We start from the raw sequence: 24,692 nt of genomic DNA on the forward strand, positions 1-24,692 counted from the left end.
GGCCAGGACAAAATTAGATTCGGAAACCATTTTTTATTTTGTAAATGGGTTAGCACTCAGACTGTACACAACAGATATTTTCTGAGTTTGACCCAATAAAACCAAAAAGGAGCATCCAGAGACGAGGGAGCAGGGTGGTCAGCTCACAAGGTGAGTAAAGCTCGTCTTTTCTTTATTCCCTTCAATCTTCTCTAGACTTTACATCTACTGTCTAAAGCTTTTTTTTCTAAAAAAAAGTTTGATCTCCCGCTTCAGGTTGGACCGCCCTGCTTCCTGCCAGTGGTATCCTCCACTTCTCAAGCAGTCGCTCTTGGTGAGTGAGTTTTGTACAAAAAGACAAAAAACTAAAGAAAAAACTAAAAGAAAAAAAGAAAAAAAAAAGAAATAAAATTCAAAGACCACATTACAGAACACTTGAATTACAACTGGGGGGGAAGGAAATAAAAAACAATGTGTAGTAATGCCAGAACAAGCCCCAAAGGTAACACTCATGAAACCAATATGAGATCAATATGAGAACTATATTCCCCCAAAACGAACATGGGCACGTCTATCTGCCTTGTAGTTATACGTTATGAAGTACTGACTGAGTTCATGCCAAGGCTCAAAACACCTCCCTTCACTATAGCTGGCAATATATAGTGCTGTGACCAGAGACGGACAGTTTTATACACTACACGTGTTATAATGACCACATTAGTCCATTTATCATACTTTTCTTCTAATAATACAATATATTAAATCAAAAGAATAGGCTAAATCTCTCACGACAAAGCTATGCAGATTATCATAGAAACTGATGACGAGACAATCTATTGACACACAGGCACAGTGCACAAGCTTGCAGGCAGGAAATGGAAAAGAAATCTTTGTAGTTTTTAAATAGTACAAAAATGCTTTTTTTACATTTTTTTTTCTTCTTTTGCTTCAAAAGCGTAACTCAAAGTACGAAGCCAGACCTTTGATCTGCTTTAATGTGAGGGAGAAACAATAGCTGTTGTCGTTGTTACCCGCCCCGACACAAATACGTGGCGTATATTTAGCGCAAGATCACAAGACGTTCGCTTGATTTGCGGTTCTTCAACCCTTGGCTGAGAATCAGAAGTTCTGCTGGCTTTTTTAAAATCTTTTTGTTTCGTTCAATGAGTTGCCTTTTTTTATTTTTTAATCAAATGCATTTTATTAATGAATATTTTTAAACTCACACTCTGGTGCGGCAGTGACACACTGAATACATTTGATCGTATGAATGGGCCTAATCTGATCTGATGGTGCACACGGTCGATGTGTGATTCTCCGTCGGTCTCTTTCCCCCCTGCAGCTGGCTGTGGGTTCATCCTGTATTTTTTAAGAACCATAACAAATATGGTTCTGATCCAAACATTAAACTGGGGCCTATGTCTAATCAATGCCAGCGTATCTGTGAGAGATGACACATCCTTGTAATGGACAAAGTGAAAAACCATAAAACTTGTAAACAAAAACTTTACAACCACTTGCAGGTCAGACATGCAGAACAAGCTATTTAATGAGACTAGCCCACAAAATAAAAGTCCAAACTAAAATTAAAATGCAAACAGTTTCACATTTGAACAGTTGAACATGAAAATAAGAAAAATAATTTCTATATATAGTCAGGTTTTTGTTTTTTTTTGTTCTTTTTACATTTCTGATAATTCAATACTTGAGTGTGATTGCGGTTGAAACTATAAGCACGATAGAAAGTCTAATTTCATATATTTACCAAGCGATCGTTATAATAAGAGATTGTTCTTAATAGTCCTGACTGGTTAAATAAAATAATAACAATAAAAAAATAAAATAAATCTCTTATGACCTAAAGATAAACTCCTTGGGTGCAGTAAACATTTCATGAATGAAACCAGAAATGAAGCACAGTCAAGGTGCGCTCTAACCAATCGACACGTGTGTGTTGTTTTAAATATGTAGTTAAGGGCACTGGAAATCAAAACTCCTGCAGTGTTTCTCGCTCGATGCTGCTGCAAAAAATGTTTTGGGTCGGGCTGGGGGTTTCCCCGGCCCATCATGCTTTGCTCTCGGTGGTATTTGTCTGTATGACACTGTTGTGTTCTGCAGTGATCTCCGTCAGGGCGTTTGATAATTCTGCCTCCTCCAGTTTGCCTTTCTCATCAGAGAAAATCTTCCTGCAACGGAACAAAAAACGAGAAAGTGCACAATCAGAAATCGGCAAACAAAAAAAGCCCAGCAAACAAACACTTCAATTGAACAGAAATTTAACCATTTATTCTCAATGACGTCTTCACCCAATATGTAAGAAGACACTGTGTGTAATTGGAGGTCTTTTTACATATTTCTTCACCACCTTGACAACAGTCAGATAAAATTAAACAAACAGATAATGACAAATAATTCATCCTGTATCAGCTAGCCTGCCTAAACTGTAAAACAAGCAGTGTGACGCAAATATTATCAATTAATCAGTTAAGCTCTACTTCAAAGAGACTCTGATTGCACGGTAAATGAGCCCTGTGGTGAGTGACATCCATGTTCATGTTAAAGCAGCGCAGCACAGTATCTACATCCTGCCTGCAGCTCCTCTCCTCTCTCGTGCAGTTCAGAGCAGGGAAACACCGCCGTCTAGCCTCTGTTCTCTTTAGCTGAGCTGCAGAGCAGGTGAGGATTTAGGGCAACATTCAGAGGCACGCACTGACTGCCTGAGACAAAACATTTGGTAACTTAAATGAAGCCCCTTTCAGACATGGAACACCAAAACATTACTGGCTTCACCTATCTGTTAATGTTTGTTATGGCTCTATTCAGACAAGGCAGGACTGGAAGAAGCCACAATGCTTGTGCAATATTGCCCTCTGGTGTACGAGAGAGAGAAGTGGAACGGCTGAGTTGGAAAGTAATGATATCAACAGGTTGCATCATTGATCGATTTATAAACTTATTTTCCTGTCGAAGCTTTTGATATGACCGACGTGGGCAAGAGCGATGAAGTCAGTGTTTTTTCGCCACTATTGCTAGAGTGCTTGCAGTATGATCCAGGCCTGCTCCAACTGAAAAGTGTCATGAGATAAGTTTTGTTGTTGTGAATTGGCTCTATGTAAATAAAACTGACTGGACTTGACCCCCAGTGAATGTTCTCAACGTCATTATTTATAAGAGAATTCTCTTGTTTATTTCACGTCAATATGTCAAGGTCGGACTCTGTTTAATTACTATTCGTTCCGACTCTAAATGTTTTACAGGGCATGAATGAAAGCAAAAAAACAAAGGGAGGGAGACTGCAAGTCTAATTATTGTTGCTCTTAGAGGGCTTTTTAAAAGTATTTGACATGCACAGCAGGGAGAAAAATTGATTTTTATAGGCTGAGGAGAAAAGTCTCATCAACAACTTAAAATTGGTTCATTTAGAGTCCTGGTTTATTCAAGCGATTTATTTTCTTTGTATTTAAGAGACCATAATTAAGTGTTACATTTGTCACATGCATTTACTTTCTCTTTTGTATTCAACCAATGGAAAGATTGGCGTTTCATAAAACTGGACCGTCTATGTAGAAGAAAGATGCAAATATTTTTGACATTTGATGCTACATGACCAGAAAAAATGTACAGAAAGAGGACTGTAGTATTCACTTTGCTCAAAAGGTTGAAAACCAGCAACAAGCTGAATATGCAGAATGTCCAGGGTTTGTTATCAGCTCAGTTTTGGTTGTCAATCATTCTTTATTTGTATAGCACCAAGTCACAACAAAAAATATCTCATGACACATTCAACTGGAGCAGGTCGAGACCATCTTCTTTAATTAAGTTATTTACAGAGACCCAACATTTCCCAACAGTGGTAAGAAAATACTGCGTGTGATCTCACAGGAGTGTTGATTTGAACCCAAACTGTGATCTTTTGTGCCTAAACCTAACCGGATCTTAACCACAGCGCTTTTATATTGTAAAACAAATAGTCTGTACAACTTGCACAATAAAGAAACAACTCATACGAATCTTTCATCAAAATTGTGGCTTTGTTTTACAGCTAAACAGTACTCTAAAATATGTTTCTGGTAACATTTCAGGTGAGAAATAGCAATGCCGTAACAGAATCTTACTACATTTGATTAGCACTGCCTAATTTTACAGTTTAATCTGAGTTTCTGAGCCACGCCTCTCTCAATCTGACATATACTTAGACGGATACTCTTCGTGTTTGTTGGGGTGGGCATACAAAAAATGTGGGAGACAAAATGGAGGGAAGTTGCTAATTTAAATTGCATATACCACCCACACTGTAATGATAAAAGGCTGGTTGAAAATCAGTAAAGTTTCCCTTTAACTGTGCAGCTGCGACCTTTATGTTCAGGCCGGGTCATGTGCTGGAAAGAAATCAAAATTGGACGACGTGCTGCCTGACCACGTTAAAAGGTGTTCTCAACAGCCGCACTTAAAAGGCGGGTTAGAAAGACAATGTTCGTTTAAATATGCGGACAACGGTGCAGACTTTTAGACAGTCTGCTGGAGGGTATTTATAATAAGGCACATATTTGCAGAATAGAATTTAAGAGCGAGAAGCTCAAACCTTGCTTACTCTCTTACCTGGCCAATCAGTGTGCAAAGTGAGTATGAAGGTTTGATTGTCAGTTTTAAATTAGTTTGTCGGAAAGATGTGAAGGGAGAGAGTTTCTGAAGCTGTTTGACAATCTGATTGAGGAAGCACACTGGCAGCTTGAATTTAACTCACACTTGTGACATGTTGGACGTTTTACAGAAATGATTCTTGGTCCGATCCTGTTATATCGTCGTTGTGACTTTATGTATTAGGGTGCATGTCTGAAAGGGGTTCATCTGTTCTTGTCGTGAATGTTGCAGAACCGGAGACCCCACAATGGTTACACACAAGCATAAAAAACAGACCCATCATGTCACTCGACTATCACAATCCACAACATCTTAAATTGTCCCAATGTCATTACCACAGTTTACCATTACAATATTTCATATTGTGTGGTCAATGGCAAGATGCGGTGGTGAATGAATGGGCATACAAGTTACACACTCTCACACAAACACACACACACAGATAAACCTCTAGAGGGAGCCGTACTCATCGTTGACAGGAGGAGCAGTCTTGGCCAGAGTCTCTGACGCCTCCAGAACTGGGCCTGAGGGGGGGAGGTCTGCTCCTTCTCCATTGGGCAGAGAGGGGGCAGAGAGCGGGCTCTCTAAGCTAATAAGGTCTGCCGGGGTCTGGGAGCGTCTCTCTGTCCCGTTTGTCAGCTCTAAGTCTAAATCCGCAGTTTTGGGCCCCGCGTCTGGGGTTAGAAAGTCGTATGTATTTGTGAGCACATCGAGACCGCCGAGTGCAAAACCAGAAGTAAGAGGAGTAACAGGTAAAGCAGGGGGGACATCTGCAACCAGAGGAGCAGAATCTCCAGCGTCCAGGACTTTAGGAGCACCGTGGATCACTGAAGGAGAGCTAGTTGCAGCAGCTTTGGAAGTGGGGATGTTAGCATTAACAGTTTGGTCAGCTGGTTTGTTTTTCGTGTCGAAGGCAGTGAGGCTACGGCCGCTGGGATCAGTTGGGGCAGTTGGATTTGAGGCAAGGTCTGGTTTCGGAGGGGCAGTGGTTGCTAGAGTGGAGGCAGTTTTTGCTGGTGTTTCTAAGGCTACAGCGGGGGGCTTGGCGACTGGTGGGCTTGGAGCAGGTTTCTTGATGTCGAGAGCAGGAGAGGACACTGGGGAAGACGCAGCCAGTGGAGACACAGGTGGGCTACCTTTAGCATTCAGAGCGGCAAGTTTGGGAGAGTGTCTACGCTTCGGTGGTATCGGTGCCCCAGGTTTTTGAGCTCTAGTTCGTTCAGGGGTACAGGGAGGAGTGGTCTTTTTCTCCTGTTCTTCAGGGGGATTACTTCCTCTTTGCTCTACTAGCGGGGCCATTTTAGCTTCGACATCGGAGGTGGAGAGGATGGGAGTCGGCGGGGCGGTGTTCGACTCTGGGGTCGGCGCCGGGGCCGGGACACGGGTGGGTGAGGGGTCTGAGGGGTCGTTGGCGGGGGTAGACAGGCTACAAGTGAGTGTGGTGGTCTCGCTAGAGGGGCTGTCCTGAGCGAGGTCATTTGCAGTGGCTGTGTCAGAGTTGGTGGCTACGGAGGAGAGGGTGTCCAGTGCCAGATTAGCAGTGTTAGCCGCCAGCCTGAGAGAGCAAGGAGAAAACAGAGACACACAGACTAGACACCAGGGTGACTGTGACAGAGGAAGGGTGGCCCGGACGAGAGCATGCAGAGGGATTAGTTGGCTTTAGAAAATAACAAGAACATAGACAAAGCAACTTAAAAACAGCAACTAGTAAGCCTAGTGAGAAAAAGAAAACAAAGAAAAGAGGGCGTCATGCTGTGAGTGGACATTAAAGGATACATCCCATACACACACCAACATGGAGTACACTGACTAAAACTAATGTACTAAAAAGAAAGCACCAGTCTTCCTGCAGAAAACTACAGCACCACGCAGAACCACCTATAAGGGTTAAACAGTACCAGTGACAATCTCATACTGTGTAATCTAATTTTCCCAGCCTACTGATATGAGAGATGGGCTTGCTGAGGGTTGTCAAATGGCTCATATGAGTTGACCACACTCAAGAGGACAAAAAGCCTTTCTGTGTCTTTAACTGGTATTGCTTCAACCTCCATACAATGAGACAGAAAATCTCCAGAGGCTGGAGAAGAAACACAAAGTGCAGTAATCCCTCTCAGAGGGAGTAAAAAACAGAAAAGCAACATGTTCCAGTGGACTCCACTTAAGAATGACCTGAACTTTTCAATAATTTCAAGGGTCAGATTTTGTCCTGTTGAATCAGATAATTATTCTTTGAAGTGGAGTGCAATGTACAACGACTAAGAAGACTTGAGCGGTAAAAAGGCTGTGTGCCGTAGGTCGGTTTCTACTCACTCTGGCTCTGTGAGAGGTGTGGTTTCATTGGGTTCTGTCGGTCCTGCTGCGTTATGATTGGCTGTGCACTCGTCCTCTGTTCTGACTTCTACAATCGGCTCTTTGGACTCATCTTTCCTGTAGGACACAGGGACAGATATATTCAGCACATTATCTCAGAGGACAGGTATCATGTCTGCCACACCGAGCACTGAGAAAAGGTCACACAAGAGCAGCAGATTTGGTGAATGGAGTCACAGGCTGAATATTGTATATATTGTTGGCTGGCTCATGTCAAGACGTACACTTGGCTGTCTTTTAGTAGAACCTGCAGCATGAAATGTGGCACAAATCAATACACACCCTCCCACTCAAATTGATTCCAAACTGTCTTATTGTGCACATGAGAGTATTTGTTCGACGCTTCACTTAAACCCAGCATCCTTCATATTTTCACCGATAGAGAAATCCACTCTAAAAACTTCATCTCATTTATGGACCCATTTTATTGATTTGTGTATTCTTCCTGTTCTTGTGTATACTGACTGAGCGGACCATAATGCACTGCTGTTGCAAGATTTTTTTCTCAAGAGGTACAACGCTTCGCCAGTTATCTCTTCCTTCATCAACGTAAACATAAAACGTTCAGCTAACATTGTTTATCAACTTCAGTGTCGGTCCTTGAGAGACCTTCTGGGCGATGTAGTAGGTCATTAATTTAAGTAGTAGTACAGTAGACGTAAGCAAAATGTAATTTGGAACAACCTGAACTAAAAAGAATATATAAATATATATATATGCCTGGAAGACAGCATCAAACATTTATTACTCATGACAGTGTAAAGAGTGAGTATTTTAAAAAAATTATTGTGCATATTACGGCAGGCTTTGTGGACTTGGCAACAAACAGCCCCTTTACACCTTCAGTTTACTATTTTATTTCCCTGGGGCCTGTAGAACAGGCATTTATTTATTGTACCCAAAAGAGGCATTTGTTCATTTATGGGTTTATTGTCCGAGTATTGGACATTGGGCATTCCCCTAGTTATGTTTTTTGTTTATATTTTTATGTAGGTCGGGCTGGCCTGTAGGCAATTTACAGCCAGTACCGTCACAACCTGTCAGATTAGGGGAAGCACTGCCACGGATGCATGTCATTCATTTTGAATCACTTTATATGAGAGAAGACTTGTTCGCTGTCTGCTTCCACTACTTGTAGCTTTTGCTGGCTTGCTTTTGAGGGTGGTGAATCTCTGCTGTTGATGATCCGATCGTATTCCTCACGATAATACTTGTTTCTCCTTGTCCAGATAGGATATCCACTCATATGTTAATGCCAGGTGTAAATGGAGTACGATATTCACTTCCTTTGTTTGCTCTGTTTCGGTTTCATCACCTCCTGAGGGAATTATCTGCCTCTCTAGCTGCTATATGCTCCACTATGTTCACCAGCTAGTCACTGACTACATCAGTCTGCTCTTTGTAGCGTACAGTGTGTTTATCAGAGCCTGCTTGCAGAAAACAGCTGTCTGCTACCACTGGAAACAGCACTTGATGACAGCAGTAAGACTGAAACCATGCTCACAACAAATCAATCATCAGACGGCTGCTGAGAAACCTCTGTAGAGCTGATAATTCTGAGCGTCTGTCAAGGAAAGTGCCACCGTACACATACAGTAGTCATCTGAGCCGATATTAGTATACAGTAGAATTACTGATTAGAGCAACTTAAAGGTGCACTATGTAGTTTTGGGAAATTCATTTTAATGGGAACAGAAAGATCAACATTGACTGATTTGTTTAATAAACAAACTCTGTTTTCATGAGTGAATGAACAAACTGACCTTAAAGGACAACACAATTGTCCTTTACGAGAAGAAAACGTTTTTCTTGGTTTATATTTGGCGGACCCTGCCACCTGTCTAGCTTCAAACAGTGTACTGGGGATCTTATTTTCCTCTGAGAACAGCTTGTTTATTCACTTATGGAAAAAAAACAATAAATATATTGTCTTTCTTCTGTTTTAAATTGAGTCCGTCACACTCTGTTCTGTTTAATTCAGCGTCCCAACTGTTTTGGAATTGGGGTTGCTAAATAAAACTGTGTCCTGCAGGGTAATTAACCCAAATTTTGATCCGACTAAGGGTCGCTGTTGAAAAGATTGTTGAACTGCATGTAGTTGTCACTGATACTCACATGAAAGCGGCCTTTCCCTCCTCCAAGTTGTGTCCTTTGGTCCCGGTGCCAGATTTTCCACAGAGGCACATGATGAGGCCACATTTGTTGACGAAGTAACAGGTGACATCCACTGCCAGCAGCAGGAGTAAAAATACAACAACAAGGATCCCTGCCCAGAGCATGATGCCCATGGAGAGCGCCGCCTCATCACCCAACCCATCTGCCAGACAAGAGACAAGAGAGGGAGAACGCTGAGCAACTGTAGCGTGACACAGTTTTACAGAAACAACCATGAACAACTGAATAAAGTGCTGCTAAGCTACTGTGACCACAAATACTTCCATAAAACAAGAACAACTCACCTGCTATGAGCACTGACACGTTCTAGTTGTCTCAGCATGAATTTAGATGCAGTGTGGTGTGTTTGTGTGGACCGCTGCGTGACTTGTGTTCAATTATTCATTCAACTTCATTTTAAGTATGAGGCGTGATGAAGAATTCATATGCGAACGGCTGTCTTTAAAAAGACATTAAATGAAATATAAATATATAATTCAACCCATTTATTTGGTATTAGAAAGAAGAGCAAACCAAAGCGTACACTGCGTTGCTAGTTACCCAGAATGTTTGTGGACAAAATGAACATGAGGCTTTTCCAAACATCACAAAAGTCTGATGTGTCTTCACTCGTTTGTGTAAAGTCCGTTTTAATTATAGCTGAAGACTGCAGAAAAATATCCTATTTCTAGATAACTCTTTAGATGCCAACAATTAACAGGTAAACGGCTAGAGAATATGAATGCAGCTGAGTAAAGCACCCTCCAATAGAAATGTATAAAAACAGGTTTTTCTGAATGATATTTGATACACATTACATGCATGAGAAACAACTGGACATTTGTCTTAGTAATCAGCACAAAAATAACAATTTTCTTATGATAATTCTGGATACAGCTGGTCAAAGTGTGCCAATATTATTATCACAAACACTTCTCAGTTAGGCGTTTCTGTTTTCAATCATGTAAACGTTAATGTTACAAACCTTTATAGTACATATGCATAATTTTGTGAGCGATTAAAGGATATAATACAGTGTTTATGTAAACGGACAGGCCCAGCACTCAGCCTTCATTCTGTTCTAAGTGCTATTTTTTTTAATATATAACCTCATTTCAATTCCACTATTGTTCATTACTGTAAACTGGCACTCTAGTGCTGATGATGACTAGCTGTGCTAATGCTGAGCAGAGTGAATCTGTAGGAGGCGGAGGATTTCCACTGCCTTTGGTTCAACACGTCTGTCTGGTCTGTCCTGAAGCTACACGGCACCCTTTTCTCATCCATAACAGAGACACGTCTGTCATGGACAAAAAGTCTGTTTTTAGGGAGTGAAAGCATCCAGAGAGACAGCCAGGCCAGAGAAAGGCAAGCTCTCCTCTACAGTTATGCTGTGAATTTCCCCACGAAAACTATGAGAGCAGGAGTACAGTGATGAGGGACAAGATGAGTGATACCAAAGTGCATGTCACAGATGAACAGCCCTGAGTGGCTGAGGGAGGGGGGCAGCACAACCCCGAACACACCAAAATGCACACAGGTCAGGACGAAAATGTTCACGTGGTCCACCACGCCAATGTCCGGGACCAGGCAAGAGAGCAGGAACATTGAGAGAGGCGAAAAAGAGAGAGAGAATAAAGGAAGAGGAGGGGGGAAATGAAGGGAAAAAAAGAGAAGGGTGGGGAAAACAGAGGAAGAGAGAAAGTGAAAATGTGTTTGGTCTGAAAAACCAAAAGTAAAAGAAAAAAAAAAAAGGAACTGATTTCTTGTATTAAGGGAGGGAAAAAAAATACAGCAACACATCAAAGCAAAAGCACAGCACAAAGGGGAAAACTACACCGCGTTGGCTAGATGGTGACTCAGTGGTGGGTGAGTGGGAAATGCTTTAGATTGGAAAATGAATTAGAAAAGGAGTGAGAGAAAGACATAATGGTCTTTTGCGATGTTTCAGCAAAGCACTCTGCAGTGTCTAGCACCTAAAGGGAATCTGACAAGCTGTTTGGTTTTTGTACATTTGGTAAAAAACCTCCAGCAGCAGTTCAGACCTCGAGGTACAAGTTAATCAGCGGTTATCAAGGGTCAATTTGAAGGCTGCTTCCACACAGGGACAAACTATCTACTCCAGCTGCTGTTTTAAGGGTAAACAAAGCTAAAGGAAAAACTACTACACTTCCAGGAAATCATTTCATCCTCTGTGGAAAGAGCCTGTCCCAGTTCTGTGAGCACAAACTCAAGCTCATTTAGCAAGGCCTGTCAAAACTTTAAAGTGAGAAAATTCAGCCGGAAAATCATTTCTGGCTCCCCGCCGTCCAGGAAATCCACTTTTTCTGTAAATTTATATAGTTGTCATTCACCTTTCAGAGGGAGATAGTTAAAAATAGAACGTGTCGTTCTGGTTTTGAGCTTTGAGTTTGGCTCCTCAGTTTTCTGGCTGTTTAGTTCCAGTTTAGTGTGGGTGGCCTAAGGGATGGTACCTGGGATGGCTTCTGGCTTCGTGGATGTCCTGAAGGACATGCTGGCTGGCTGGGACTTGCCCTTCTCATTCTCTGCCACCACCAAGACATTGTACTCTGTGTCCCAGTCCAACTCTCTGAGAATGTAGAACTCGCTGTCGCTTGGCGTCTTGATTTCTGGTTTCCACTCTGGTGCCTGCACCTACGGGCGCAAAGAGAGATACACAGTACATGCACTTAATACTGACACAAATTATTATTTTCATTATCAATTAATCCACAGTTTTTGTTTGCAAGAATATTTTCTTGATTCATCAGTTGTTTGGTGATATATGATAGATAAATGATGAAAACTGGTGATCCTCTTTTCTCGCGGTGACATATTCAAGTCTTCAAAAAAAACTATGATGTTAGACTAGAAAAAACAATTTCTCACATTTCAAAGGTTGAGCCATCAAAATGTTCACCATTTTTGCTCGTGTAACTGAGTGCCTACATTGGTATTTTTGATTATTGTGATGTCATTTGTATCTTCAAGTGCTTCACATCCCTGGAGTCTGAACAACCTGAGCTAAAATGTTATTTAAGTCAATGTACAATAATACATGATAAATGTATAGAAATTATCTCATACATTTTAAAAATATGAAAAGCTGACATTTTTGCATAAAAATTTACAAAATACAAACATAAAGATTATTGATCCAAACGATTTTTAAATGTGGAAACATGAACAAAATATTTCTCAACACTCCACAACTTATTTCAACAATTTCATTATTTAGTCCATTTTAATATTATAAATCCATTATAATATCCAGTCCATTATAAATATAGTTGCTGTTTTATTTTATGTTGATCGACTAACAGTATAATGCACTGATCGTTTCAGCTCTGCATGCAGTAACATGAAGGCTTCATTAGAATCATCATTAGGAAGTTCTCCATCAACTGATTAATTGTTCGTATCTGTAAAGATAAACATGTCAGAAAAATACCTTTTAACAATTTCATTAAGAAACCAGCAAACATTCATACAATCTACTCATATACGTCAGAAGTTATAACCAGAGCATTTGCCAATTACCAATGTAGTTGCAATATTTCAGCTCTAATAATCATACTCACTGGTTTATAGCGGACAAGATAATGTAAAATGGCCGAGCCGCCGTCATCCTGCTTGGTCCAGCTGACTTTGAGGGAGTTGCCTTTGGGTTGAAGTACGCCTTCAAGTTTAGGTGGATTTGGATTCCCTACAGACACACAAGAGCAAGATGGAGGTTATTAAAAGGCTAATTTCAAAGACGCAGAGAACTAAGGAGTTATTTTAATTGGGAGAAGATTCTGTCAGGGCATCAGTACCTTTTAAAATACAGAGCAAAGAAAACAACAACCTTGTTTAGAGTTAAAGTTTGAAACTGGCCTCTTTGTTGTTGTCCTTTTATGTCACTTGCCCTTCCTTAATCGCTCGCCTCAAGATGGTACATCTCACGTCAGACTAATTACCAAATGACACACAGCCACATGCTTATCTGATTCAGTCTGAGTTGCTGAGTGACATTCAATCAGCATAAAATTGCTGACTGACATTCTCCCACTGTCATGCAGGGCTTCAGGGAAAAGGGTAATTTCTCATTGACTGACTTTATGTAGGATTTGCATTTCACAGCGTGATAAATGGGTTTGCCTGTAAAGATAAACACATGCTGAAATGTTTGTGTTTTTCTTTTTGATTTCCATAACGAATGTTAAATGCTAAAAGAGAACATTTTCCATGTTTAATGTGGATTTCCAATCATTGCTGATGGTTAATGTAGTCAAATGAAGCAATACTTTCCTCAGTGCTTGCTATATTGACACAGCCATTTTCACTGTTGTAAATGTGGCTCGTTTAAAAGTAATAGAACAAGTATAATAACTGAATTAGCTTTTATTTCTTCCTCAACACTGATTGTGTCACTGGTGTTGGAAGAGGAAGTTTTTGCAACAGGAGAACTCAACTTTCTCTGTTGATGCAGCGCACACAGGAATTTATCGATTTAATTCATTGCGTTTACCATCAACACTGACTGGACGTCCACATTAAACATGGAAAATGTTCTCTTTTAGCATTTAACACACAACAATAAAGTTAAATGAATATGTATCAGATGGCAATGGAAAGACCACGGATGTTCTTTCTTTTATTCTTTGTGTCCTCTGATTATTCCTCTGATCTGTGGAGATCCTCAAGGCTCAATTCTCAGCCTGACTTATTCTCTTTTCATCAGTTTGGCTGCGTCACTTATCATTGCTTTGTTTATTATGTCAAACTCTACGTTTCTGTAATACATGGGGAACAATATTGGCCACTTTCAAATTTGACCCCAAATTTGACCACTGTTGTCCACCAAGAGATTGGCAGCTGGATGTCTCATAGTTTTCTGCAGTTAAATTACCTCAAAACTAAAGTTTTTGCCACAAGTCAGACTTATCTCAAAGATGCTGTAAGATGCTGCAAGCAGGAGGAGAGACATGGGTTACTGACCAAACACTCAGTGATTACTGTTGGACTATTTCATACTTATTTTAATAAGAAAATAACACTTACAGCTACTTTTAATTTCACAGCAGTTACTGTAGTCTAACTAAAAGTTGTTTTACCAGAAACCTAGGGGTCATTTTTGATTCCCAATTGATCTTTGAGGAACATCTTAAGTCAATTATTCAGTTCTGTTGTACTCTAATTAAGAAACAACCCCAGAGTACACTGCTTCTTCCCAACAGCTTGAGGAAATCATCCATTGGGCTCTCTCCTTTTACCTATTGTAATGCACTGTGATCTTGTTGAAGCCAAGAAGCTGTAGCACGTCTACAATTAAAATTCTGCTCATGATTAAGACTACAGTAGGTGCTGGCTTTGGTACGCTGGCTTCCTGTCAAATTTAGGATTGAAATCAAAATCCTTCCAAATTACTTCTAAGGCGTTTCACAATTTGTCTCCCCCATTTAATCAGTGAGCTGCTGATCACACACAGGTACAATTGATCTCCTAGTTGTTTCTGGAATCAAACAAAGATTCGTGACCAAGCTTTGGAGAAGTCTCCCTTTGAAGGTCAGATCAGCAATTCATCTCAAAAAGATCTGATGCTTCCTCGCCCTGACGTGTTGTTATTCTCTAACAATTCCTGCTTGTCTTTAATTTAAACATTTATTCAGATGCTTCTTTTTTGTTTCTGTAAAGCACAGTGTTGAATAAATAAAGTATTAGTTTACTAGCAGACAACAAGAAAGAGGTGCATAATGGTTAGTGTTCATACTCATAGTACTGCTCGTCTTCAAAACGCTGATGAAAAAAATCTGTCCACGTTAGTTGAATTAGCCTTAAAAGCATGGAATTCAGGCTAAGGTTAAACATGATAAACAACATGGAGGACACAATGCACAGGGTAGCTATTGCTCTCAGCATGAATACTAAAAACTCCTGATTAAGAACCAGAGCAAACACAAAAGGAGCAGTTTTTGCAGGAGGGTGAGGTAGACATTGATTGTGATTCTCCTGTGATTAGAGGAAACTGTTTATTACACACTTGATTTATAGCAACAAGTCCTATGGAGAGGCAACATCCCTTTAGGTAGTAGGCTATCAATACTATCCAACTGATGCTGATATTAAACACTCTTGACGTTTATATATTACCGTGCAGACAGCTCTGGCTCTCTCTCATTTATCCTGCTGAGGCAAATGTCTACATGACTGATTAAAAGGATTGAGGTAGACGTATATTACATGATTGCATAGAGGCAATTAATTTGTTGTTTAACTGGGGAATTCTCCAGTTCAAGTTAGGGATCTTCTTTCAGAAACCTGCAACAAGCTGTGAGTTACCTTCTGCAGAGTGGAGGGGGATCATCAGAACCATGCAAGCCAATTTACAGTCACATGAAATGACATGTGAGGTAGAAAGAGGAAGAAGTACATGAAAGACAGAACAGAGAACAAAACACGGATACAGGTAGAGGACAAAAATAACGACATGGAGTCCCAATAAAGCTTTCCATATTAATAACGGAGTATAGAAATTCCTCTGGTTGGGTTGTCAGCGAAAAAAGTGCAGCCGACATCTAACAGCTTTATCTTCTTGACTTTATAGACTTTATAATTTGCAAGGCAACTAATTAATCAATGCTGATGGGCCTAATCCAAATGTAAACATTCCCAAATTACAGCAAATAGCTGGAGCCAGAGGGGAAATGTGCAGCGTTTGAAATGAAGAGATTTGGCGTTAATCATAATATGGTCATTAAGCCAACTAATTTATAAACCAGAAGTCAAAATCACATTAATATTCAGATTTGAATTTGTCAAATGTAAGGAATGAAGGCAAGGTAGGATCTATAGGTAACTGACACAGAGGAGTTAACAAAGATGATCAGGCCATACAAAGTCACAGTTTCTAGAAAAAATATCCACATTTTGCTAGTTTTTAAAGTTATCACAAATGCAGCTAATCAGCAGGGATGACGGGGTTATCCTGGAGAAACAAGCTACAGCAGTAACAGCTAATCATCTATTATCCTCACTACAGAACAAACCTGTGTCTTCAGAGAAATAATGAAACAAGCCGTCTAGGGACATAAAAGAGAAGATATCAGGCAATCAGAATCAGTTGTGTGCACAAATGACTACCTGAATCTCTGTAATAACACTTCACTGAAGAATTTAGCAAGACTCATTTCTGGCAGACTGCACCAGGAAAGGACACAAAACATTTCATTTAATGATTGCCACACTTTCAATGAGACAGAGGCAGCACACATGAAACTCAAAGGCTTTTATACGACACTGCTTCAAAGCTGGCACCATTTGAAAGTCATTTTAAAGCGTATTTTTATGGAAATACTCCATCATATTCGCTGTTATTCAAATTAGTTTTTTAATTAGTAGCTGAATGGACATCAAACAATAAACTGCTGTTAAAAAAATGGTAACAAAAAAAATGTCATTTGGCCAGCTGTCTTAGTCATTAGTATTAAAAATGTTTGGTCAATAAATAATGCAGGTTAAATAACAAAACATGGACTGATTTATTGATTTTGCTGTGACGTGATCATGTTATGGATCCCCAACCAGCTAAGACTATAGTTGTATGTTAATAACAACAGACAGGGAAGTTAAAGATGAAATGGACAAGATAATACTCATCTCATACACCCAAATTAAGAATGATGCGGCCCAATTTTAAACCAGAACATTTTCGATATAAGATACTTTTTATCCGGTGTTGTGTCGAAGTCTGATCCCCAGTCAAATAATGTTGCTCTCTTTATTGTAAAAAAAATAAATAATCAGATGTGCCGATATGAGCGGGATAAAACAGAAAAGCTAGTTTGATCGTTCTTCTTTCTAGTTAATATTGACTAAGAGCATCTCAAACCACCTAACACAAAGCAGGTGAGGATTAAAATGAGAGCTGAGGAGAAAGAGGTGAAGCCCTTACTTTTGTGTGTGTGGCCTGATGGAAACAACAGACAGATGAGCAAATGGATGAAACAAAAAAATAGATTAAAATGATAAAAGTAAAATATGAAGAGATGATCAGCATGCAGGAAACATTGAATCGTGTTCACAGAAATGATAATGTCATCAATTATGAGTCAACAGGAACATTAACTGAGGTTTTCTCCTTCCAAAAACAGGCATTCCCAACCAACAGAGGGTGCTAAAAGCTAAATAATAGGTTCAGGATTGACTACCAGGCAGCTATTTAGACAACCAAGGACTAACTCTCTGTTTCATAGTCTAATGCATGGTTTGGAAACTCATAATGAGAACAGAATTGGATTTTAAATGATTGTGCAACTCGATCCAAGTGTGACCCTGGTGATGTAATCAGAGAGGCATTTAAGGTGTAAAACAGGAAGATGGTGTTAAAAAAGTTTCCAAATATTTCGATTTCAAGGTCCCCCCCCGTGGAAAAAGTAAATAAACAGAACCAGGAGGCCAGTGAGTTAGTTCCTGTTGTCAGTTTTACTCCTTCACACACTTGGAAAAGGACACACTGAGATTGAAAAGACACTGTTGGAAGCTTTTGTGAGACTGTCCAAACACCCTCAAAGCTCACTGGTGTGTTGCTGTCCAGCAGCGTACAAACTTCTCACATCAGAGTTTTCATAGATCAGTAATGGGTTGGACAGGCGTATCTTACTCCAGGACACAAAGGAGAGGAGTTCAGGTAATATGTTTGTGGAGAAAGAGGTCAAAAAAAGGTCTGATGAAAGCTCTACAGTGTGCTTTAAACCGTGCAACATGTGCCACTTACGGACAGGCTCCGTCTTGAAGAACTCAGCAGGGCTGCTTTCACCTTCACCCTTCCCGTTGATGGCTGACAACTTCACTTCGTAGCTGTTCTCTGGCTTCAGGCCTGTGATAGTCACCTCGTTGATGGAGCCTGTTACAATATATCAGAGCCAGTTCAATCCCCGTTGAGAACACCTTGATAATTTTGATTAGCGGTAAAACAAACACAGCCCCCGTTCAAACAATACATGCATAATTAATTCTGCGCAAGTAAACACTGATTAGCTCAATTCTCATTTCATTCCGACAATGTTTAAACAACAGATAAATCTATTTAGAGATCGTCTAAAAAGGTCTAAACCCAGAGACAGACAGAAACTGAAATACCTGACAGCTGTTTTAAAGCCGCCATCTTGAAGTGTGAAAACTAAATGTATGGATTACTGTTTGGATTAGGATTAGGAATACTTTACACACATCTTTAATCTGGCCTTTTCCTATTTTATATAAAGTCATAAAAACATTATAAAACAAAAGCTTCCAAAACTCTTTTTTTTGTTTTGTGTTCGTACCATCTTGGATTTCAAAGACCTTTTGGCCACTGTTGCCCTTTCCCTGGCCCTTCCACTCCGCTTTATATTTCAGGACAGGAACACCTCCAGTGGATTCGGGCTCCTCAAACAGGATCTGTGCTGTGGTGGAGAAGGGTCTCACCTCGCTGACGGATGGAGCTGATGGCACCTCTGGTAAAGGGAGGAAACGACATGCGATTACAACAAAAAAGCGTAAGCTTGCAGCGCGCCAACGCTGTCAGACTCCATTGTTCCATTACACTATCAGGCAAGCTCACAGCTCCTCATAGACCCAAAATGCATCTGAAAACTGCTGCAGCTTTGAAAGAAATCTATGATGTGACGTGAATGCGGTTTCTCAGGCACTGAATGCTGCATGGTCTTGACATCATTTCAAAGGCGAAAAACAGCGGCAGGAAAAGCATCCAAAAACTCCTTTGCTTTAGTACAAGTACAAGCTGATCCCAAGTCAGCCTTAAACGGTGATAATTGCACAAAGAAAAAACACAGAAAAAAGAGAGCTGCTTGTTTTGATTTGGAAGCTGGAGAGAAGGATTTAGATGCATTCAAACACCTTGCAGTCGGCTAAGCTCAACCTTATGTTCCACTGTAATGTAAATATCCTACAATGTAAACAGCTGGTGTTAAAGGAGGTGCAATCAGACACATCTGTGACTATGATTCTCTCAATCTTAGATTTACTGAGAAAATGTCTGACCTGTAGTGTGCACAATTAACTGACGATTAATTCCTCATTTACATTAGTTATTAAGTTCAATGATCAAAACAGGCAAACGTTGGTTCGCCCACCGCTGCGCTCTCCATTATAGAGAAAATAACAATATTTAAAACTAGTTAAACCACTAAAATTGAACATATTGTGTCCATTTACTGGCGGCTGCTGTGACTTCACACAGTCTGGTGTGAGCACAGTTCTGTATTGAATCACTTTGATCTTTGAAATGAAAAGGCACACTGTGATTACTGTGGTCGCCCATGATCCGCTCCAAGGGAAGAATGTGGTGTTTTCAATTCATTTGCTTCTGATTGTGGCTTAAGAGTGGCATTATCTCTCTGCTCTCTGTTCCGTTTGTCTAATGTGCTGCTGAATATACGGTACAGTCTATGGTGTCAGCTGGTGGTGAAGTGATGCAACTTTGATCAGTTGTCCTTTAATTCATAATGCACACATAATCAAACCTTTGACATGCGCGCATGTGATATATACTGTTTACTGTTTCAAGTGAACATCCAGAGGGAATGTACATAAATGATGTGATGTTGGTTACATCGCCTTTTCATCTAAACGTATCATCCATCTAAACAAACACTGCTCTGTGTAATCTCACATCGTGGCAGATGTTTTCGTCTAATGTGTTTTGAACACGGGTGAAAAATCTCTTCCTGAAGCCCAGAGCCTGGCACTTTTCTTCAAATTTAATTTGTGTGCTTCAATGAAATTATTATTAATCTGTTATTACTAAAATAAATGTGCTAAGCATTTATTGAAAATGTACACCCTACATCAGACTTATTCCTGTCATCAATAATCCATCAAATGTTGATCATGCTGAAGAGTGGGACAGAAATAACTTCAAAGCACCAAAGCACAATGAGTCACAACTGACCGGCCTGAATGAGCAGGAACTCCTTGGACTCTGTACCCATCTCATTTGAAGCGGTGCAGTTATAGCTCCCAAAGTCATTTTCAGAGTCGGGGGTTATCTGGAAGAAGAGAGAAAATAAAAAAGGAAGCAAATATATGAAGGGCAGTGTACCAAAACAGATGAACAAACGTGTGTGTCAAACAGGCGGAAGGTGACCTTTTCATTCGTCCATTAGAGTAGCCTATTTTTATTTGTTGCTGTGAGCTTTCCTGCTGCTGAATTATTCATCAGATTTTTTTTTTTTCCACAATAGAGCTGAAAGAAAACCCTTCACTTCAAGTCTGTGCTCATGAAATCTTGATGACATAAGGGGCACATGTGTGTGATGAGTGTGTGTGTGTGTGTGTGTTTTTTTATTTCATGGACTGTAAATCGTGTTGTGTGTGTGTGTGTGTGTGTGTGTGTGTGTGTGTGTGTGTGTGTGTGTGTGTGTGTGTGTGTGTGTGTGTGTGTGTGTGTGTGTGTGTATACCTGAAGGAAGCTGGATGATGGAGTTCTGAAGATCTTAATGTTGGTGGTGTTGGCGTTAGGCAGCTGCAGTCCGTCTCTCAGCCACACAATAGATATGTCACTGGGATGAGCCTTGACCTCACAGCTGATATTGACAGCATTTCCCTCCCAGGTATACACTGCCACTGAGCCATGGATCTTAGGAGCATCTAGCAAAATAAAAAAAATACAAAATTTAACAGTGTTTCCCCTCTGAGAGGATGTTCAAACAGGAAATTCAACTAGTTATGATCAAAGGGATCCCTTTAGGAAAGTAAATGTATTCATTTAGGACAATGGCAGCAAAAGGTGAATGAGGGGTTTGTTATGGAAAAGTTCACAGCAATACATCTGAAAATGAACTTTTTTGAATATATGCTCACCATAGATATGAGCAATGTGATTATCCATATGTCTTCTCCACATGTCTTTAATCCCTGAATTTCATACTTAGAGAAATACTACAGTTACTGCTGCGCTGTTGTATGCCCCCACATATCAGTCAAGTTGCTGTTCTTGAGCTATGCCGTTAAATAATGGCAGAATATAATGACCTCATAGTGAAGTTGACCTATGACCTTTTGGATATAACTTCATCATTATTCTATTAGACATCTGTGTAAAATTGTGTCATAATTATCATATGAATTGTTGAGCAATGGCCAAAAATGTGTTTTGAAAACGTAATGATATAATAATAAAAAAACAGCAAACAATGATAGATTTTGTGCTTTTAACAGTGCCTGGAAATAATGCTCTGTAAATAAAAGTGCTGAATTTCTGTTTTGCTAATTTTCTTCATGTGGCCTGTCTTCTACCTGGTCACCATGATGAAGAGGTATAGCAGAGGTGGCAGTTGACAACACCTCAACCTGCTGGATTGTCCTCCTGGATCCACATTGTTCACATATATTTTATAATCTACTTGTATCAGAAATGTAGTTATGGTAATCTATATATTCTGTGATTTTGTTGGTCTCTTCTGTAGAAGCGACATCTATTGCATGTGTGTCTGTCCTGGGAGTGGATCCCTCCTCTGTGGCTCTCCCCGAAGTTTCTTCCAATTTGTTTTCCCTTACTTGAATCGACCGCAAAGTCCCCTGAGACACTGCGTCTTGTGATGTATGTGATGAAGAAATACTTATTTTCTCCATTAAAAAGGTGGGTGACTAGCAACCCTGTTGTGAAGCCACTTTGTCAACAGCATACTCTATTTTTTTTAGACCTAAACACCTACATCCAGAGTGAAGGAAATACTCACAGCGGACCTCCAGATTTGCCGTCTGTTCGTCCTCTCCAATGGCGCTGCGTGCTGTGCAGAGGTACTGACCGGCGTCTGTATAGTTGACATACTTGAAAGTGAGGGAGGACACACGAGCATCACTCCTCACCACTACATTTCCATCCAGACTCTAAATGAGAGCAGAAAATAGCTTGGTTTAGGAAAAAACATCAGCAAACAGACCATTCACATTGGTTATTTTCCATTCGCACAGTTACATCAACGAGCACATTTCTGCAGAGATGTGTGACCTAAAGGAAATGAAAAAGAAAAAGCTGAAGAAAAGGCTGCCTTTAATGAGCAAAACAGACATTACATTAACGTAAAATGCAGCACACTCTGCTCTGTGAAGATGTGGAAACATAAGGACACAGTTGACAGTACAGGGGAGCTTTTCAATAATTGATGACAGAAAGCACCAGAAACGATCTCGAGCTTTTCACACGAAGAGCTTAGCAACTGGCGAAATACGCTGATGCATGGCGCCAGACAGCAGCATTACCTTACATGCCACGCTTGCACTTTTATCTTGAAGACACTCGGGGCTTAGTGTCATCGCACACAATAAGAGTTTTTCTAGAAGTTAATAACGTGTTGATTTGTGGGCTGGTAAGTTGCGATGCTCACTGAACCCAAACTCTGCACATGCCCTAGTTTCAGAGATGAAGGGCACATGCCAAGTCACATTGCATTTGAAACCAGGGAAATAACAACAGACAGCTGGCTAATGAGATGTGTAAATGACCTTGCTGCTCTGGAGATACCTGGTTTCATTAACTTGATATGCAGAGTTACAACATCCGACTATAAGTGGCTTCCTGACCTTCAGGGTCAACAGCTCCTCTGTTGTTGTTGATACTGCTGCTGTCATGTGACACTAAACTGTGGGTGTTTTATTTCAGACACACCACATTTCTCCTTGTGAAGAAGCATTTTCTCCATCAGGATATTATTAATTAATCATGTAGTATGTAGATTCTAAAGAAAGCTTAATTTTACATCACAAGAGGCTTGGTTCTCCTCAATTTAGTTTAGGGAGTTTTGAGAGTTTATCAAAACTGCTAATGGCATAGTAAATGTCTTCTAGATGATTTTCCTCTGAACACAACAGATCTCAAACTTTTATGGATTTTGTGTTTTCATAAAGTACTCTTTTGCAGAGTGAGCTTTCGTGTTTTTGTGAATTGCTCCTTCATCAAGGTGCAGCAGAACTGAATATCTAAGCCTCCGTATTGGTTGCTTTCATGGCTTTGATCCAAGCTGCCGGCTAAACAATGGCACGGATGCTTTTACACATATTGAATTAGGGCCCAGTTCTGGGCAGCCATGTAAGAGAAACCCTCGTTAGTTTGTATTCAAATTCAATAGACAAAGCATGTCTGGGGCATTCATTATGCATAGCGGGTAGCAGGACCAGGGAGACACTTACATAACACACTACCCTTTTATTCTGACCCCTGTGCAGAAAGCATTCTGCCTCAACCCCTGTGGTACTGCTTCTGACTCCCGCCTCTGTGCAGCATGCCACACCATGTGCAGCCATGTTAGTCAGTAGTATGCTTCAATACTGAGTCCTCTTTAATTTTGTGCCCCGGCTCACTGGAGAATGCAGCATCAGAGAGCAAAAGCCAGAACAACATATGGACAGTTTCTCAGAGGCTACAGCCACTCGTTCCCTATATGAGCCCATGATGAATATACAGTGGAGGAAAATTATGTGTTCACTGCAATTTAATATCGTGATTCATTAATGTTTTATAACAATGGATTTTCAGTATGAATGCATAATGCACCACGGAGGTTGTCTGTTCAGAAATCCTTCATTATTTGTTGGCTTTACTGCCTTCAAGGAACAGATACAAAACCACGTTACATGTGTGGAAACCTCCGTGTAAAAAGACCCTGTTATAAAACAGACGAGGGGAGAAAATAAAGACTCTCAGACAGAATCCCTTCTAATAAATCAAACCGAAGTGACAGCAGAGCTCTCCAACAGCTTCTTCAGCTTTAGCAGCAGAAGAGGGAGACACTGCTGGAACATCAGAGCATAAAATCGAGAATTCACTGAGGACATGTTAAACTCATGTCTCACCAAATCTTTACTGGTCCAGCATACAAATGTACCTTCCCCCTGAATGTACCTTCCCCTCCGCCGCCTTCTCAAATGAACACTCAGCTGCCTACGCATTTGCAACAAACATGCTCAGCATGCTCATACTCCTCCTCCGTGTGGTTTGTAATGGGATATCTTGCCGAGACACACTGATCAACTCAGAGTGCAGGTGGACCTTAAAACCATATCATTATGTCAGAAAGTGAAATTATTATCGCCTGATCCATTTCTGTAAAGCAAAGCACTCACAAACTGAAACCGCAAATGTGCTGCAAATGTGCTGCCGAGATATAACCGGACACACATCAGTTAAGTAAAATATGGCTCATAAAATAAACTAGCATGACAACACTGTTTTTAAACAATGTGTCTGTTCTTGTCTTAGAGAAAAGAAGCACTTGCTTTGGATTATCTTTATCCTTCTTGAAAAACTGAGCAGCTTATAACTAGGATACATTTTATACTGTTTGGGCTTTTTGGGGCAGCTGATCAGTAATCCAAATATTCAAAAATAAAAGAAAGTGAGGGTAAAATCAAGGTTAAAGTGTATAGCAAATCTAAACTAAAATATCCAATGCTACGTTCTTCAACAGCTTATCAAAGCTGATGCACAAAAACGTAAGCACCAGCATGTTTAATTCACAGTTCAATACAAACCGAGTAATTACTGTCAGCATGTGCTTGATGAG

General features: G+C 40.3%; 1 protein-coding gene across 6 annotated transcripts in view; it reads right to left on the reverse strand.

The window, feature by feature from the left end:
• Positions 1 to 13: 13 nt before the first annotated feature.
• Positions 14 to 24,692, reverse strand: part of ncam1b (neural cell adhesion molecule 1b) — an 82,675-nt gene continuing 57,996 nt past the window's right edge. For 3 of the 6 annotated variants that reach the window (XM_084350832.1, XM_084350830.1, XM_084350829.1), the window contains 12 exons: positions 21,870 to 22,020; positions 20,591 to 20,778; positions 20,081 to 20,177; positions 18,453 to 18,623; positions 17,903 to 18,031; positions 16,176 to 16,208; positions 12,729 to 12,853; positions 11,622 to 11,802; positions 9,109 to 9,310; positions 6,934 to 7,050; positions 5,087 to 6,175; positions 14 to 2,165 (listed from right to left, as the gene is read on the reverse strand). In XM_084350832.1, the coding sequence (XP_084206958.1) occupies positions 2,045 to 2,165; positions 5,087 to 6,175; positions 6,934 to 7,050; positions 9,109 to 9,310; positions 11,622 to 11,802; positions 12,729 to 12,853; positions 16,176 to 16,208; positions 17,903 to 18,031; positions 18,453 to 18,623; positions 20,081 to 20,177; positions 20,591 to 20,778; positions 21,870 to 22,020 (2,604 nt within the window). In that variant the 3' untranslated portion in view covers positions 14 to 2,044. Of the gene's footprint in view, positions 2,166 to 5,068; positions 6,176 to 6,933; positions 7,051 to 9,108; positions 9,311 to 11,621; positions 11,803 to 12,728; positions 12,854 to 16,175; positions 16,209 to 17,902; positions 18,032 to 18,452; positions 18,624 to 20,080; positions 20,178 to 20,590; positions 20,779 to 21,869; positions 22,021 to 24,692 lie in introns of all 6 variants that reach the window. The other 3 variants (XM_084350833.1, XM_084350831.1, XM_084350834.1) reach the window with 3 other exon arrangements.

This window comes from Pagrus pagrus (assembly GCF_965226575.1).
Source record: "Pagrus pagrus genome assembly, chromosome: 4".
In the NCBI taxonomy this organism is placed as follows: domain Eukaryota; kingdom Metazoa; phylum Chordata; class Actinopteri; order Spariformes; family Sparidae; genus Pagrus; species Pagrus pagrus.